The sequence below is a fragment of the Callithrix jacchus genome, chromosome 10, assembly GCF_049354715.1.
Source record: "Callithrix jacchus isolate 240 chromosome 10, calJac240_pri, whole genome shotgun sequence".
Taxonomy (NCBI): domain Eukaryota; kingdom Metazoa; phylum Chordata; class Mammalia; order Primates; family Cebidae; genus Callithrix; species Callithrix jacchus.
In genome coordinates this window covers 86,689,692-86,707,461 of record NC_133511.1, presented here as the reverse complement: position 1 = coordinate 86,707,461, position 17,770 = coordinate 86,689,692, and the positions used below count along the sequence as shown (strand labels likewise).

The window sequence follows — 17,770 nt, the reverse complement described above, 5'->3', positions numbered from 1 at the left end:
TTACTACTTTAATAGCCATTGGGCAAATTCCTTTTCCACTCCCATGGAATCTACAATGATATATATTGCCTCTTGCTTCCAAACATTTTTCAAGTAAACATTATGATACAGCTGAATAGCACCAAAGACAGGAATGGTTATGTTTACTATTGGTAGTCCTATTTTGAGTAAGAATAAACCATTTTTGTAGTAACATATAGCAGATGCCAAGGCTAAAAATGTTTCCATTGTAACATATCACTCCAAATTCCAGATAGGACAGAAAAAGAAATGAAACATCACAAGTGAAATTTAGATACCTACTTTTGCAGTCATCTTGGCCAAAAGCTCTTGTAAATCCATTATTCCTTGCACCAGGCTTAAGAAATCACTGCAGGTTGGGCAAGCTCAATAAAGAAAATATAAAATATATATTTATATTGTGTTAATATGAGAAATACAATTTTAAAACAGTAGATACGTGACTATGTAGAAGAGTTTTGGGGGGTTTTTGGTTAACACTGCTTCAAAATTTGAGTGAAATCACAGAAGATTTCAGGTCTGGATCTTTTCCTAGTTTAATAAGCAAAAAGAAAGAAACAGGAAAAAGGCACTGTTAACTAAAAAAGTGCCTACATGACATGCCTCTAAAAAAAGGCAACATGACATTTTAAAGTTAAAATTAAACTCTCATTTCTATAGAGGGGCAACTGAAAAACTGTGAAGTATCATAGAAGAAAAAAAGTAAACTATCATGCAGGTCAAGGATTTTAAAGAATAGGTTTTTTAAAATATATATTACATTAAACATATCTTTCTATATCCGCCTGTAGAACATGCTAATGTAACCCTCTTCTTTTCAAATTTTAGTTCAATAAATGATATAGGTTGGCTGCATCCCCACTCAAATCTCATCTTGAATTGTAGCTCCCATAATTCCTACATGTGGGAGGGACCCAATGGGAGATAACTGAATCATGAGGGTGGTTACTCCCATACTATTCTCATGTTAGTGAATAAGTCTCACAAGATCTGATGGTTTTATTATAAGAGATTTCCCCTTTCATTTGGCTCTCATTCTCTTTGCCTACCACCATGAAAGATGTGACTTTGCTCCTGTTTTACCTTCCACCGTGATTGTGAGGCCTCCCCAGCAATGTGGCACTGTGAGTCAATTAAACCTCTTTCTTTCACAAATTACCCAGTCTCAGGTACATCTTTATCAGCAGAATGAAAACTAAGACAATAAATGATACATATTTTTTAAAGACATAGAATTATATAACATAGATAATAAGTTATCTTTCACTATCCCCAGCATCTCAAAAGTCAACACTATAAACAATTTGTGTCTGTCTTTCCAGATGGGTTTCTCTGATATCATCAACAAGTTATATAATATATCAAAAAATGCTTTAAGTTGCTACTTACTGCGATTTAGATTTGGACACTGTGTTATATATCCATTTGGCATAAAGATGATCTTCCCGTCTTGGATGATCCCCTTGGTAATAGAAGAGACAGGTGGCAATCAAGATTACAGTCACCAGCGATGGTCCCTATGCAATCACATATTCTTGGCAGGTCAGATTATTTTTCAACAAAATTGATTCATTCAAAGGTCGAGTTGCCTTTAGTACATACTGAACTACTCTAAAACATCCTGCTTTAGGAATCTTGAATTGTACATTTATGTGGAAAAAGCTACAATTAGTTACCACTAGTTAATGCCAATTATAGATTGCAGTACTAAAGATACATCAGTAAAAAGTATTGATTCAATAAAAATTCTCTTTAATGCCCTAATCATCCTGGAACATTTAATGCTGCTGATTTACAGGATTTTTAAAGTGGAAAGAAATATAATAGAAATATATTAGGCTAAAATTTTTCTACTGATTCATTTAGCCAAGGAAATAAAATTAGACATTGGGAAAATTCCATAACAATCTTTGTTCCTCAACTAATTGAGTAACATAAGTCTTTCTTGATGAATCTTAAGACAAGAGTAAAAGGTTGTCTTTTAATTCTGTTATTCAGTCTGGAAGAATAGCTCAAATTTAAGAAAGTCATCAGGGCTGTCATCTCTCAATGAAAATATTGACTTGGCTTTTGAATTTTTCAAGTTGAATTTCAAGATTCTGTTGTTAGGTTTTTTTTCTGATTTGATGGCAGAGATATTACAGAACAGATGGAAGATGTGAAAGCTGGTTCAGAATATTGAGCTTAATCTATAAATAAAATATAGGCTTAAGATAGTGCTGCAAGTATTTCAGAGGGAGTAACATTTAACATTTATGTGCTCATCTTCTAAACAGCAGAAGGCAAGCAACAAATGCTGTTTTTGGCTTATTATTTCAAGAAAAAATATTAATTGGAAATATTAATAGAAATAACAGGATCACAGCACCTCTTCCACAGAATTATATATGTTTATTAACCTCTTTCTCTTCAAGAATGATGCAGTGTTTGTGATTACGAGAAAAGACAGTTTCACCATGGGGAAGAAGTTTCTGCCACTATTCCTCAATATTAATTCATAATCTCTTGCAGAGGAATACCAGGGAGCAATTAACGGAGCACAATCTAAATGAATTAGCTTCTCTCTCGGATGAAGTTACTCAGTCTTTCAAAACAAATTAACTCCTTTGAGAGGCTAGCATACCTTCAAGCACACGTAGCAATTTGAGACAAGCATGGATCAGAAGTCAGGGAACCTGGGTTCAAGTTCTGGATCTGTCTTTAGCTAAGTGGGGAGACTTAGCAATAAGTTAGCCACCTTCTATGAGCCCCAGTTGCTTCATTTGGAAAGGAAGTGGTAGATAAAAAGCTAAAGATCCACCCAGCATTCATGTTCTAGGTCAATGAAACAGGCTTCCAAACTGAAATTGTCACATTTTAGACATCTATGCTCATTAGTTTTCAAATAATAATTTTAAAAAAAGAATCTGAACATACAAAAACTATAGATTTCTATCTTATGGATTTCCTGGAACATGGAAAACTTCAGCACTAAAACAGAGGCCCTAGGCAAACCAGGACAGCTGGTTACCCTAGGTGACATGGAATTAGTGGAAGCATACATGCCAGAAAAAGGGCAGATCCATACCTACTCATCAGAAGACCCTGGATTATTTTTGTCATCTACGGAAAGGATACTCAGAAACCTGGAGCATGTGCGTCACACTGTTATATACCTTTCCAAAAACAAATTGAAAATTCATTTTAAAATGATACCTTATCCCACTAATCCTATAGGAAAAAAATACAGCACACAGCAGTTTTCCTTTTCCTTTTCAAGTGACTTTACTAATTTTAGTGACATCATCAATTACAAATCGCCTGCCCTCACACCTTTCCTGTATCTGTATCTCTCCTTACTTCTCTGTCTTTCCACTTTTAATCTCTGGCACCTGTGTGTGTATGTTACATAGATCATTAGGTGAAGGTCAATAATGTTGACTTGAACAAAAAAACAGAATAAAAGCTGACAGCTTCCCAATGCTCATTAACACAAAAACCCAAAGCGTTTGGTATTTTTTATGAAAAAAGGTTATAGAGGTGAGCCCACATACTGGCATGAAAATGTGTTCTTGCCAAATGCATCAAGATGAGAATGTTAATTTATTTGAATGGTTGTAAGTCAATGCTGGATTAAAAGAAAGGTGGTGATACACTATATATACCACTTACAATCTAAAGACGCCTGAGTACATGTGTGTCTATGCATGTGACTACACACATTTATGTATACCCCAGCACCTTCTCCAGAATAAGAACCAGAAGGTCTGGCATTAAATTGCTATATGGACAATTTACTGCCAGGACATTTGCTGATAAAAGAAGCATTTGCTAAGCATGTAGTTTTCTTCAGAAGACTACAAAAGGGATTTTATAATGTATGAAACCATAAAGGAACTCAATCAGCTTTATTCCTCTCACAAAAAAAAAAGAAAAAATCATCTGTGAGGATTTCCACAGATAAAATGTGCCTTCAAGCACTACAACTTCTCCCAAAGGAGATAAGGTATAAAAGGTAGAATTTTTATTATTTCTCCTCATTTAACTCTAAATGTATCTACATTTAACTGAAAAACACAACTCTAGCTGGCCCTGTATTAGCTGACCTCATTTGATCTCATTTTTGCAGACATATGCTTTATTTCATATTATTCATCTTGGCAGTATTTCTTAAACTTCATGTTCCTGGAGAATCACCTTCAGTATCTGCTTAACATTCAGATGCTTCTGTCAACCCAAAGGATTCTGTTTCAGTAGGGTTGGAGTGGGCCCAGAAATCTTTATTTAAAAAAAAAAAAAACTCTTCCAGATGATTCTGATGAATGGTAAAAGGATCCATTCTGCTCTACTCTAATTATTTGCTTCTTTTGGAACAAGAAGGTTTACTCACTAAAAGTTCACAATGGTTAAGATTATTGCATCCAACTCATATATAAATAGAGTAAAATCTCACTGATTTGGAACTGAATAAAAACCAACAGAATTACTAGATTATATTATAAACACCATGAAGGCAGAAACAATACATTTTCTTCTTAGTATCCCCTGGAGTTCCTATTGTAGTAGATTTCACATAGTAAACACAAAAAATATTTAAAGCATCAAATTATTGAAACTCATGAATTATACAATATTGAACCACATAATATTGAGCACAGTTAGAATCTATGAAGATCATGTAGGGCATTAGGGGTTTTTTTTGGCATTAGTTTTTAATTTAAGGCACATATCAGAATTTTGGAAGAGATTAGAAGAACAATCATAGCTATTTGAAAAACTTTCTGAAGTCATTTTGATACTTTCTATAAGAACTACTTATCTAGGACCAAATCACCTGGCATTTAACCTATGAGAAATTTAAGGCTTTGATACTCTAAGTAGCTTTTTCTAAAGGATACCTTAATCTTAGGCTATATACTACAGGGCTACTAACTCTTGGAAACCAATGAAGTTCTGAGGCCCACAACCATCTGAATGAGCCCTTCCTCTTGGCCAAGGGCATTCCAGAGATCATCTGGAAATGTATTTCAGGCTGTGATGGAAGAGAGGATTCGACAGGCTTCATTACCCCTCCAGCATTAACATCAACACAGACCTTAAGTCTAACAGGAAACATTTACAATATATTCTCTCTCAAGTCTGCTGCTTAGAGGCTTTATCTGCATGATAAAACCTCCTTCTCCACAACCCCTTATCAGAACCCAGACATTCCTTACTACTGAAAACTCTTTCAACCAATAGCCAAACAGAAAAATTTTAAATCTACCTACGACCCAGAAGCCCCCACCCTTCTAATTGTTCCACCCTTCCAGATCAAACCAATGTAAATCTTACATGTATTGATGAAAGTATTCTGTCTCCCTGAGATGTATAAAAGCAAGGTATACCCTCACTGGTGACCTTGGGCCCATGTCCTCAGGATCTCCTGAGGTTGTATCATGGGTGCATCCTTAACCTTGGCAAAAAACACTTCCTCAATTGATTGAGACGTGTTTAGAGTTAGCTAGAGACAGATCCAGACACTTTTTGATTTACACTCTAAAACCAGTCACTACTATATGCTGTAGGTAAAAATATATCTTTTAAGGGAGCCCCTTAACATGAACTAACAATACGTTGCTACAAAAAGGTCCTGTTAGCAAAATTAGGTTTTATCTTAATTGCCTTAATAGATACTAATCAAACATGCAAAACTAATTATTTAAGTATTTGCATTAGATGCTAATAATTTGCTATAACAATTTTTCAGCAATAGAAAGCAGAGGTCTTTTTAGGTAGCCTAATATCCGCTCCCCCCAATCTTATTTATACTATTAATTTGCTAAACAATCCATTTTCTTATTGTTAGTGTAATGATAAACCCCAGCTGATCTGAGAACCTAAATAAATCCCTAAGATGCAGAGCCCAAAATTAATAAGCTTTTACTATTAGTACTGATGGAGGACAGAAAAACGATTTTTTTTCATTTTGTTTAATCCACCTGTTGCCACCTTGTGCCTTCTGCAGTAACCTCCCCATGCACTGAAAAATAAATTTGCACCAGGTACACTGTATATTATGAATTTTTAATGTTTTGGGAACTAATGCCCATTATTTCCATTGTTCCTAGAACATTTTTCATTTTGTATTAAGAAATATAGAAAGATGCAATTAAAAAATTTAGAAAATTATCCAATTAGGTCCCCGTGTGTATGAAATAACTAAGATTAAGCAAGCTCTTCTAAACATGCAGAGCTTTCTGATACAAATGAAAGCAGCTTCACCACAAAACAAATGCTAATTCTTTTTTAATGCTCTTATTTCCCTGCAGATCTCTGTTTACATTGAAGAAAATGGTTCTATTTTTTTGTATGCTAAAATACTGAAACAAATTGCTTTGAAAGAGAAAGTACAAAGGGGTGGGAGAGTTTCCTGCAGGGCATGTAAATATATGGATGAAGATGTGTTCTGTTTATAAACTGGCAGGGACTCAAGCTTTGGCAACAGGCTAACAAAAAGTAAGACCTGGGAAACTCACAGGGAGGGTTTTCAAAATGCAACCAATCATGTACTTCTGCCCTGAAGACGTTAATAAAATATTCCGGCATGCAAAACAGCCAAGAAAGACACTTGTCGACTTTCATTATGATCAATAAAAACTGTCAGCTCATTAGCATATCATTAGCTGTCCTGCTGTTTCCAAAGTCTTAATGCACAGAAATATTAATCTTCAAATGTGTGAGATTACCCCAGTTCTGTGACTTTGACTTTCTGCATGAAAGGAAAAATAAGAATTAAAGATGGGAGGAATCGAATATATCTTCTTTTTCAATGTGCCTATAAACATATGTTTACCATCTGTGGAATTATGGGAAGCAGCTGAGGTACAAACAACAGCTGTGGAATTTTGAAAAAGCTGTAATCAATTTCACTTCCCAGTGACAGCTCAGCTGTTAAAGGAGACAGTGATGTCCAGGTAAGGGAAATGTTTCAGATCCAAGTTCACCAGACAGAGACAGACAGAGAAACAGAAACAGGAGAGCCTTAGCTTCTGCGAAAGGCTTTGGAATGAGAAGTTTCCCTAAGGCCTCAATGATTTAGAAACTGTCAGAACACTCACCCCCTGAAGCATCCTATAACTTATTTTGGTTCACCTGGGCTCATTTTTTTTTTTCACCCTCTGAAATTGTAACAGCATAATCATCTTAGAATGCATCAAAGGGAAATTGAGTGGGTAGTCAACCATCCTGATAATGAAAATCTACGACAATCAGAAGATTCAGATAAGCCTATGACTACCGGACAGCTTTCCTCAAATGGATGCTGTTTTGAAGTGAAGAAATCCCCAGCTTGTGTTCTGTGTCTCAGACAGGAATTACCTAATGCTAGAGGATTATGTACCAGGCACCAGGCAAGTGATTCCATCCTCTGCTATTTAATCAGCACCACTTTTTTTGCACTATCCACAAGGATCCACTGGGGTCCAGAAATTAGGTTTGACAAGTGAGAAGCTTTTGCTTTTACTTTGCCTATAAAGCAACATAATAATGTTTAAAATAGAGAATAATGTTATTTTAACCTGAAAACACATCATAGACATTTTTTGTTCTGGAGCAATTCAGCAGATGTGGTTGTTGAATCCATGAGGCAGCTTCTACAGGATAAATATTAAAAGCCTGGAGCTATGCTGACGTTCACCTGAGAAGTGGCTGCCTCTTTTTCAGGGAGATTTTTGTAGTGTTGAATTGATCAAGAGGTAATGTCTGTAATGAGACACTGACATATTTCTCCTACTCCAGCCATTTCATCTCATAAAAGGATGGCCAGAAGCACTGCCTGGCATCCAGAATTCTAAGGAGAAGATGAGTTTTGAAAGCTGCTCCATGGAAAGCATCTTTGTAAAGAGCCATTCAAGGAGGCCACTCCTACTTGGGAGCAAGAAGAACCGCCTTGCTCTCTAGGAAGTTGGGCTGTGTGAACCTGCCATCCCCTTTTGAGGTTTCCACTGGGACCCCCCATTCTTTGAAGCTGGAAACCTGAAAAAGACAAATTCTGTCTCCTGGTGGTACTTGATATTGTTAAATATCATGTCTCCTTAATCAACACAGTGGTAACTGTGGAAACACAGGGTAAGCCCTTAATAAATATTTGTTAACTGAATGAGCAAAGACTTTGAAATCATAAAACCCTGGGTCTAAATCCCATTTCTATCACTCATGGGCTTTATGAGGTTGGCAACTTCCTTAATCTCCTTGAGTCCAATTGCCTGACCTATACAATGGGAATAAAAGTCACTAACTCTTTGTCTGATGGGTAGATTGAAAAAATTCTTTCCAATTCTGTTGGTTGCCAGTTCACTCTAATGATTGTTTCTTTCACTGTGCAGAAGCTCTGGAGTTTAATTAGATCCCATTTTTCTATTCTGGCTTTTGTTGCCAATACTTTTGACATTTTAGTCATGAAGTCCTTGCCTATGCCTATATCCTGAATGGTTTTGCCTATGTTTTCTTCTAGGGTTTTTATGGTGTTAGGTCTTATGTTTAAGTCTTTAATCCACCTGGAGTTAATTTTAGTGTAAGGTGTCAGGAAGGGGTCCAGTTTCTGCTTTCTGCACATGGCTAGCCAGTTTTCCCAACACCATTTATTAAATAGGGAATCCTTTCCCCATTGCTTTTTTACTAGACAAATGGCTAATATTCAGAATCTACAAAGAACTAAAACAGGTTTACAAGTAAAAAACAAACCCATTCAAAAGTGAGTGAAGGATATGAACAGACACCTTTCAAAACAAAACATTTATGGGGCCAAAAAACATGAAAAAATGCTCATCATCACTGGTCATTAGAGAAATGCAAATCAAAACCACATTGAGATACCATATCAAAGCCAGTTAGAACAGCGATCATTTAAAAGCTGGAGACAACAGATGCTGGAGAGGATGTGGAGAAACAGGAACACTTTTACACTGTTGGTGGGAGTGTAAATTAGTTCAACCATTGTGGAAGACAGTGTGGCGATTCCTCAAAGACCTAGAAATAGGAATTCTATTTGAGCAATCCCATTACTGCTTAAATATCCAAAGGATTTTCAATTGCTCTATTATAAAGACACATGCACACATATGTTCATTGTGGCACTGTTTACAATAGCAAAGACCTGGAACAAACCCAAATGCCCATTGACAATAGACTGGACAAGGAAAATGTGGCACATACACACCATGGAATACTATGCAGCCATAAAAAACAATGAGTATGTGTCCTTTGTCGGGACATGGATGAATCTGGAAATCATCATTCTCAGCAAACTGACACAAGAACAGAAAATCAAACACCGCATGTTCTCATTCATAGGCAGGTGTTGAACAATGAGAATACACGGACACGGGGAGGGGAGCATCACACACTGGGGTCTGCTGGCAAGGAATGGAGGTAGGGAGGTTGGGGAGGAATATCATGGGGAGAAATGCCAGATATAGGTGACGGGGGGATGGAGACAGCAAACCACATTGCCATGTATGTATCTATGCAATAATTCTGCATGTTCTTCACATGTACTCCAGATATATAAAATCACTAACTCTGTAGGATTTCTCTGAAGGTGAAATGTAATTAACTGAGATAATATATGTAGGGCCAAAGTGTGTAACATAGGAAGCATTCAATAACTGTTGGTGCTGTCCTCTACATTCCCATAACCCACCTCTACAGCAAAACATTTGTCCAAGTCTCTGAATACTCTGTGTTATCTGTCTGTACCAGCTATTTGAGCTCTTAAGCACAAGGTTCCTTATATCTACAGAGAATAATATACTCATTAAGCTGGAATAAATAGGAATAACCGTTCTCTCTCTCTTAATCATATTCTCCCAACTAAAACAGAAATTCCCAAAAGACAGGAAGAGTGCCTTCATTTCTACAGTATAGTGTTAAACATACAGGGAGCATTAAATGCCTAGAAAAGCATTTTTATGGGCTTAAATACAAAAAAGGGATGTGGCTATGTGTTGTAAACATACTATGTGCAAGTTGCTTTTAATACATGTTATTATATAATCTGCATTACCTTCAAGAAAGACAGCTCTGGAACTTTACAAATAAGAAGATAGATTCATAACTTGTACATTCATTCTTTTTAAGAGTATATTGTCTGCCAGTTATGTACCTGGTACTTCTAAGCACTTGCTGAATGAAATAGAGATAGTTCTCACCCTGGTGAAGCTTACCATCTGGAAAGAAAGACCAGTAATAAACAAATAAACACCCACTTAAACTATGCTCAGGACCTACTACATAATTTGCAGAGTCTCTTGTTCAAAATTTATTAAACAATTGAAGAGGGCAACAGCAGGGCATTAAACTAATCACAGGACCTTTCTAAGCACGGCCCCCATGGGACTGCACAGGTTGATGGCCCGTTAAGTCAGCCCTACCTATACTTTCAAACAGTGGTGAATGTGAGGAAGGAAATGGAGATGCTTCCATTGGAAAGTATATGATAGAATGACTGCAAATTGATTCCCCATCTGTACCCATATACCTTGAACAGCTTTGTACACCCTCACATCAAGAGGAGTCTGTTTCCCTAACCCTTAATTCTAGAGCTGATCTTGTGACCTGCTTTGACCAGTGATGCGCTGTGGAAGTGACAGTGTGCCAGTTCCAAGCCTAGACTTCAAGAGCCTTGTGAGCATCCACTCTACCTTGAAACATTGCCAAGCACCATGGGAACAAACCCAGGCTGGCCTATTAGATAATGAAAGAAACATGGTCCAGTACCAACATTGCCCCAGACAGGAGTCAATCACCATGTCACCAAGACTATCCCGGATAAGTCAGCCCTTAGCCAATTCCACCAGCCAGCTACAGGAATATGAGTAAATGTAGAGGGGATCAACCAAGTCTGATCTTTATCAATACAATTTTTTCAGGAGATCTGCGAGCTTATTGACATAAGCCCCTGAGTTTTGGGGATTTGTTGTGAGGTTAACCGATACATGCAGGAACGGAGAAGGACCTGCAAAGAGAGGGTAGTCCAGGAAAACATCCACCACATGTACCCCAGAACTTAAAATAAAAATTATAATTAATTTCAAACAACTGAATAAAAACTGTCAGGTTAAAAGGCCCTGTTATGTTCAAGCAACTATAAAAAGAGTAGTGTGGCTGAGGCATGGTGGGCAGAAGAGAAAATGGCATGAGAGAAAGTTGCGGAGGACAGCAATAACCAGAGCTTACACTGATTTGACATGCAATAGAGAGTCACTGAAAGGATTTAAGCAACAGAGTAACTTCATTGGCTTAAAAAAGCAAAGTAACATAAGTTCAAAGCTATAATAAAGAGGTGAGTTCAGGATTCAAACTCAGATCTCTATCCCTTGGAACCAAGATTCTTCTTCCCAGCCCTAGAGTTCTTGCTATGCTTCTGTCTAAAGCATGTCCCAGAACCAGCAGCATCACCTTCACTTGGCAGCTTGTTAGAAATGAAAAGATTTGGGTCCCAATCTATGTCTACTGAATCAGACTTTGGAAACAGGACCAAGTTACTTGGTTTTTTTTTTTCTTTTTCTTCTTTAAAATTTTCCATTAGAAACATTTTAAGTGCACAATTCTGTGACATTAAATACATTCACAGTGTTATACAACCATCACCACAATTCATCAAACTTTTCTATTGCCTCAAAGAAAAATCTGTAACCACTAAGCAGTAACTCCCATGACCCCTGCCCCTAACCCCTGTTAACTGATAATCTACTTTCTATCTCAATAAATTTGTCTATTCTTGGTATTTCATTTAAGTGGAATTATAGAATAGTTGTGCTTTTGTGCCTAGCTCCTTCACATAGCATATGTTTTTAGGGATCATCCACATTGTAATACAAATCAAAACTTCATTCTTTTCTTATGGATGAATAATATCCCACTGGATACATATTCCAAGTTTTCTTTGTCCATTCATACATGGATGGACATTTGGCTTCATTCCATCTTTTGGATATTTTGAATAATACTGCAGTGAACACCGACATGTTTGAGTCCCTGTTTTCAATTCTCTTGACTATAAACCAAGGAGAGAAATTGCTGGATTACATGATAATTCTGTGTTTAAACTTTTGAGGAACCAACAAACTTTTCCACAGCAGCTGCATGATTTTATTTTTTTAATTAAAATGTTTATTTTTAATTTTATTTCTTAAACTTTACATTAAGTTCCTGGATACATGTACAGAATGTACAGGTTTGTTACATAGGCATACATGTGCCATGGTGATTTGATGCACCTATTGACCTATCCTCTAAATTCCCTCCCCTTGCTCCCCACCCCCCAACATGCCCCAGTGTGATATTCCCCTCTCTGTGTCCATATGTTCTTGTTCTTGAATTCCCAGGAGTGAGAACATGTGTTGTTTAGTTTTCTCTTCCTGCATTCGTTTGTGAAGGATGATGGTTTCCAGCTTCATCCATGTCCCTGCAAAGTAAATGAACTCATTCCTTTTTATGGCTGTGGAGTACTCCATAGTATATATGCACCACATTTTCTTAATCTAATCTATCATCAATGGGAATTTGGGTTGGTTCCACATCTTTGCTATTGTGAATAGCACTGCAAAAGACATATGTGTACACGTATCCTTTGACTTCTATTCCTTTGAGTATATACCCAATAATGGGATTGCTAGGCCAAATGGTATTTCTGGTTATAGCTCCTTTAGGAACCTCCATACTGTCTTCCACAATGGTTGAACTAATTTAAATGCCCACCAACAGTGTAAAAGTGTTCCTATTTCTCCACAGCCTCACCAGGATCTATTGTTTCTTGCCTTTTAATAATCACCATTCTGACTGGTGTGAGATGTTCTCTCATTGTGGTGATCAGTGATGTTGAGCTTGTTTTCATATATTTGTTGGTCATGTAAATGTCTCCTTTTGAGAAGTGTCTGTTCATCTCCTTTGCCCACTTTTTGATAAGGCTGTTTTTTTCTTGTAAATATGTTTAAGTCCCTTGTAAATTCTGGATATTAGACCTTTGTTAGATGGGTAGATTGCAAAACTTTTCTCCCATTCTGTACGTTGCCTGTTCACTCTAATGATAGTTTCTTTTGCTGTACAGAAGCTCTTTGCTTTAATTAGATCCCATTTGTCAATTTTGGCTTTTGTTGGCATTGCTTTTGGTGTTTTCATCAAGCTGCATGATTTTATGTTCCCACCAGCAATATACAAGAGTTCCAAATTTTCCACAACCTCACCAATACTTATTTTCCCCTTATTTTCTAATAGGATGGAAATTTTATTTAAAAACTATAACCAGTGGGATATGAAGTAATACATCATTGGAGGTTTCATCTGAATTTTCCTAAAGACTAAAGATGTTGGGTATCTCTTCATGTGCTTCTTGGCCACTTGTATATCTCCTTTGGAGAAATGTGTATTCAGATAATTTGCCCATTTTTCAATTGCATTATTTGTCATTTTGTTGAGTTACAAGAGCACTATATATACTCTGGATGTTAAATTTTTATCAGATACACAATTTGAAAATATTTTCTTCCATTTTTTTTTGGTTTTGTTTTGCATCCTTAATAATGTCTTTTGATGAAGAATTATTTTTTTTAATTTTGAAATCCAATTTATCTATTTTTTTCTTTTGTTGATCTTGCTTTTTGTGACCAACAGAATCTACTGTGAAATTCAAGGCCATGGAAATTTACCTCTACCTTTATTCTAGATTTAATGGTTGTAGCTTGCATTTACATCACCCCCAACAGTGTAAAAGTGTTCCTATTTCTACTAGCATTCTATGTTTAGAATGTTAGTTGATTTTGAGGTCATTTTTACATATGATGTGAAGTAGGGGGTTCAACTTCTATACACAGAATCATGGCATCTGTGAGTAGAAATGGTTTTACTTCTTTTCCAGTTTGAATCCATTTATTTATTTTTCTTGTCCACTTGCACTGCCTAGAAATTCCAGTACAGTGTTAAGTAGCAGGGGTGATATTTTTGCCTTGTTCCTGATCTTAAGAGGAAAACTTTGAGTCTTTCACTATTGAGCATAATGCTAGCTCTGAGTTTTTCATTAATGCCTTTTATCGTGTTAAGAAATTTCCCTCCTATTGCTGGTTTTCTGAGTGTTTTTATCATGAGAAGATATTGCATTTTGTCAAATGCACTTTGTGTGTCAATTGAGATGATCTTGTGGGTTTTCTTTCCATCATTCTATTAATGTAGCATATAATATTGATTCATTCCTTATGTTAAATCACTCTTGCATTCTGAGATAAATTCCACTTGGGCATAGTGTATAATCCTTTAATTGTTAGATTCAATTCATTCGTATTTTGTTGAAAAATGTTGCATCTATATTCATAAGAGATACTGGTCTGTAATTTTCTTTTCTTATGAAGTCCTTATTTGGCTTTGGTAACATAGTAATTCTGACCTCATAAAATGAGTTAGGAAATGTTTCTCCACTTCAATTTTTTGGAATAGTTTGGAAGGATTGATGTTCATTCTTCTTCAAATGTTTGTTGCAATTCACCAGTGAAGCCATCTGGTCCCAGACTTTAATTGGTTGGGAGATTTTTGTTACTAATTCAAATACTTTGCTTATTATAAGTCTCTTCACATTTTCTAATTCTTCTTGATCCAGTCTTCTTCATGATCCAGTCTTGGTAGATTATGTGTTTCTAGGAATTTGTCCACTTCACCTAGGTTATCTATTTTGTTTTCATATAATTATTCATAGTCTTCTATTTTAATCCCTTTAATTTCTGTAAGGTTAGTAGTAATGACCCTACTTTAAATATGACAACCCATTGCCTTCTGGTCTTTATGGTTTCTGATGATAAACTGGCTGCTAATCTTACGAAGAAGTCCTTGTATTCAACACAGTTTGCTAACTTTCTTGGATGTTTAGATTCATATATTTCATCAAATGTGAAAAGTTTTAACTATTACTGTTCCAAATTTTCTTTCTAATCCTTTCTCTCTATCTTCTCCATCTGAGACAACCAGGTGCATACATTAGTCTATTTGATAATGTCCTACAGCAGATAGATCCCTTAGGCCTTGATCATTTTTCTTTATTCATTTTTCTTTTTGCTCCACAGGCTTGTTAATTTCAATAATATTATCTTTAAGTTCCATTACTCCTTCTTCAGCCTGCTCAAATCTTTTCTTGTATCCCTCTAGTAAGTGTTTTATTCCAGTTGTACTTCTCAGCTGCAGAATATCTGTTTGGTTCTTTTTTATAATTTATATCTCTTCATTGATATTCTCATTTTGTTCGCACATCATTTTCCTGACTTATTTCTTTAAACGTGTTTTTCATTTAGCTCTTTAAGCACATTAAAGACAGTTATTTTAAAGTCGTACAGTAAGTTCAATATCTGTGCTTCCTCAGGAATGGTTTCTGTTCATTTATTTTGTTCCTTCGAACAATACTTTCCTCTTTGTTTGCCTTGTGGCTTTATTTGAACACTGAACATTTGGATATTATGTGTTAACACTGGAAAGCAGATCTGCCCCTTTACTGGGGTTTTCTGAGTTTTGTTATTGTTTATTTTTTATTGTTGAATGCTATAGTAGTCCCTTTCTTTAGTGGCTTACCAAACTATTTTTGCACAGACTGTATTTCTTGTCACATGTGGGAACTGAAATCTCTGTTCTTAATCTTATGTGATTAGTATTTGGGGCCAGGCAAGGTAGCCCATACCTGTAATTCCAACACTCTCAAAAGCTAGGGAAAGAGAATTGCTTGAGGCTAGGAGTTTTAGACCTGCCTGGGCAACATAGTAAGACCCTGTCTCTATGAAAAAAAATTTTAATTAGCCAAGCATGGTCACATGTCCCTATAGTCCTGGCTACTTAGGAGGCTAAAATGGGAAGATTACACAAGCTCAGGAGGTCAAGGCTGCAGTGAGTCATGATCATATCATTGCCCTCCAGCCTGGGTAACAGATTACTCCAGCCTGGGTAACAGAGGGAGACCCTGTCTCTAAAGAATAAAAAATGAAGGAAAAAAATATTTAGAGAGATTTCCTTGAATGTCAGCAGCCAAAAACAAGAGAGAGAGAAAGAGACTCTTCTAACCTTTGCAGATGATCTCGGTGCTGGGACCCTCCTTCAACACTTAGCTATGCATGCAGTGATCCTAGGTATCAGCCCAAGATGAAAGCTTTGGGTGTTCTCAAGTCTTTTCTGACCTTGTCTCTTGCCCTAGACAGGCATGTGGCTTTGTAGATTCCTTGAACATACAGGTGATTTTGAAAGTCCTAACTGTCCAAAGAAACTCTCTTTCCAGCTTTTTCTCTTTGCTTTAGGTGATCTACTATATGTCTCCTCCATACTCTTTTGCTCCAGGCAGCCACATGGTATTTGTTAGCTTTGAAATGTTTTTCTAAATTAATACATAATAATGGTACATATGTATCAGGTACATTTGATATTTGGTACATGTATACAATATATAATGATCAAATCAGGATAATTAGGGCATCTGTCACCTCAAACATTAATTATTTATTCATGTTGGAAACAGGTCAAATCTTCTCTTGTAGCTATTTTGAAATATACAATAAATCAATGCCGGCCACATTTCTAGCATAAAAGAGTTCTGAGTTAGGTGAGACAGAAACAAGTAGCTTACATCAGTTCTTCACATAGTCCCAGGCAGTTAGAATAGACATACAAAACAATTTTGAACAAGGTCTGCTCTGCTCACTCCTCAACCAGAGACTGTTGTCCTACTCTAGGAACACGGGCTGATATCTTTCAAGACTGCCACTGGGTTATAAATGGTGTGGTGCAAAAGGCAAGTAAACATGCCTCACAGCTTTCCTACTCCTTTAATGTTGCCTTTTTCTTGATTCAGTTGCTATAAACATTTTACTATTTTCCTAAGTTCCAACAAAGTTGGTTCTGACAATTTCTGCTTGTTGTTCAGTGTTTTCTGTCGAGAAACAGCAGCTTGGGGCTTTCTGCTCTACCATTTTGTTGACAGCCAGCTACTTGTGTTTTAACAAACCTTCCAGGATATTTGTATGAACTCTAAAGTTGGAGAACCACTAATCTAAAAAGTCACTAATTGGAAGCTAATTAATTACCATAGGTTATATTTGTGGGCTCTTTACACAAATAAGGCAAAACCCTAATCTAGACCATCACACATATTTCCAATATGTCAGTGCACTCAAACTTGAGCCTTCAAACTGAATGAATCAAAATCAATAAGAAGGTTGTGAAAAAGTGTGTCAGTTCCTAGACTCTACTGTTCAGATTCTCAATGAGGAGGTCTAAGTGTACACAATAATTTGATTTTTAAAGTCATCCAATGTGATTTTAAAGTCTTTTCAGGTTTGAGAGCCAATCATTGCCTTTCATTACAGACCCAGGGCCCACAAGAAAAGGAGAGCTTCACCAGGAAGTAGCTACAGAACAAGAAACAGCATTGCACTGAATGTGAGTTCAGTTTTAAACTGAGACACTTGAATTTCTGTTCATTCTTGGAAACATATACATATATTCACATATATATGTGGATTATCACCCTGAAAAAGTATGCCACTTTTAAAATTTTGAACATTTATGATGTACAAAAGGGTCGAAAACAAAATATAGCAAACACCTGAGAAATAAAATATCCTCAATATAGTTGAAGTCTTCTGGGTTCACAACTCTAATAAAATTCCCATTTCCTCCTCTCAGAAGTAAACCATTCTGAATTTAGTGTTTATCATTCCTATGCATTTGTCTTTATATATATAAATATATATATGGATGTATCAATAAG

The 17,770-nt window shown here is 36.3% G+C and overlaps 1 protein-coding gene across 6 annotated transcripts in view; it reads right to left on the bottom strand.

Annotated features, from left to right (window-relative positions):
* The window catches only part of NELL1 (neural EGFL like 1), a 936,371-nt gene that overhangs the window by 687,795 nt on the left and 230,806 nt on the right, over positions 1 to 17,770 (bottom strand). For all 6 annotated transcript variants that reach the window (XM_035266029.3, XM_035266032.3, XM_035266031.3 and 3 more), the window contains 2 exons: positions 1,411 to 1,483; positions 304 to 386 (listed from right to left, as the gene is read on the bottom strand). In XM_035266029.3, coding sequence (XP_035121920.3) covers positions 304 to 386; positions 1,411 to 1,483 — 156 coding nt within the window. The remainder of the gene's footprint in view (positions 1 to 303; positions 387 to 1,410; positions 1,484 to 17,770) is intronic.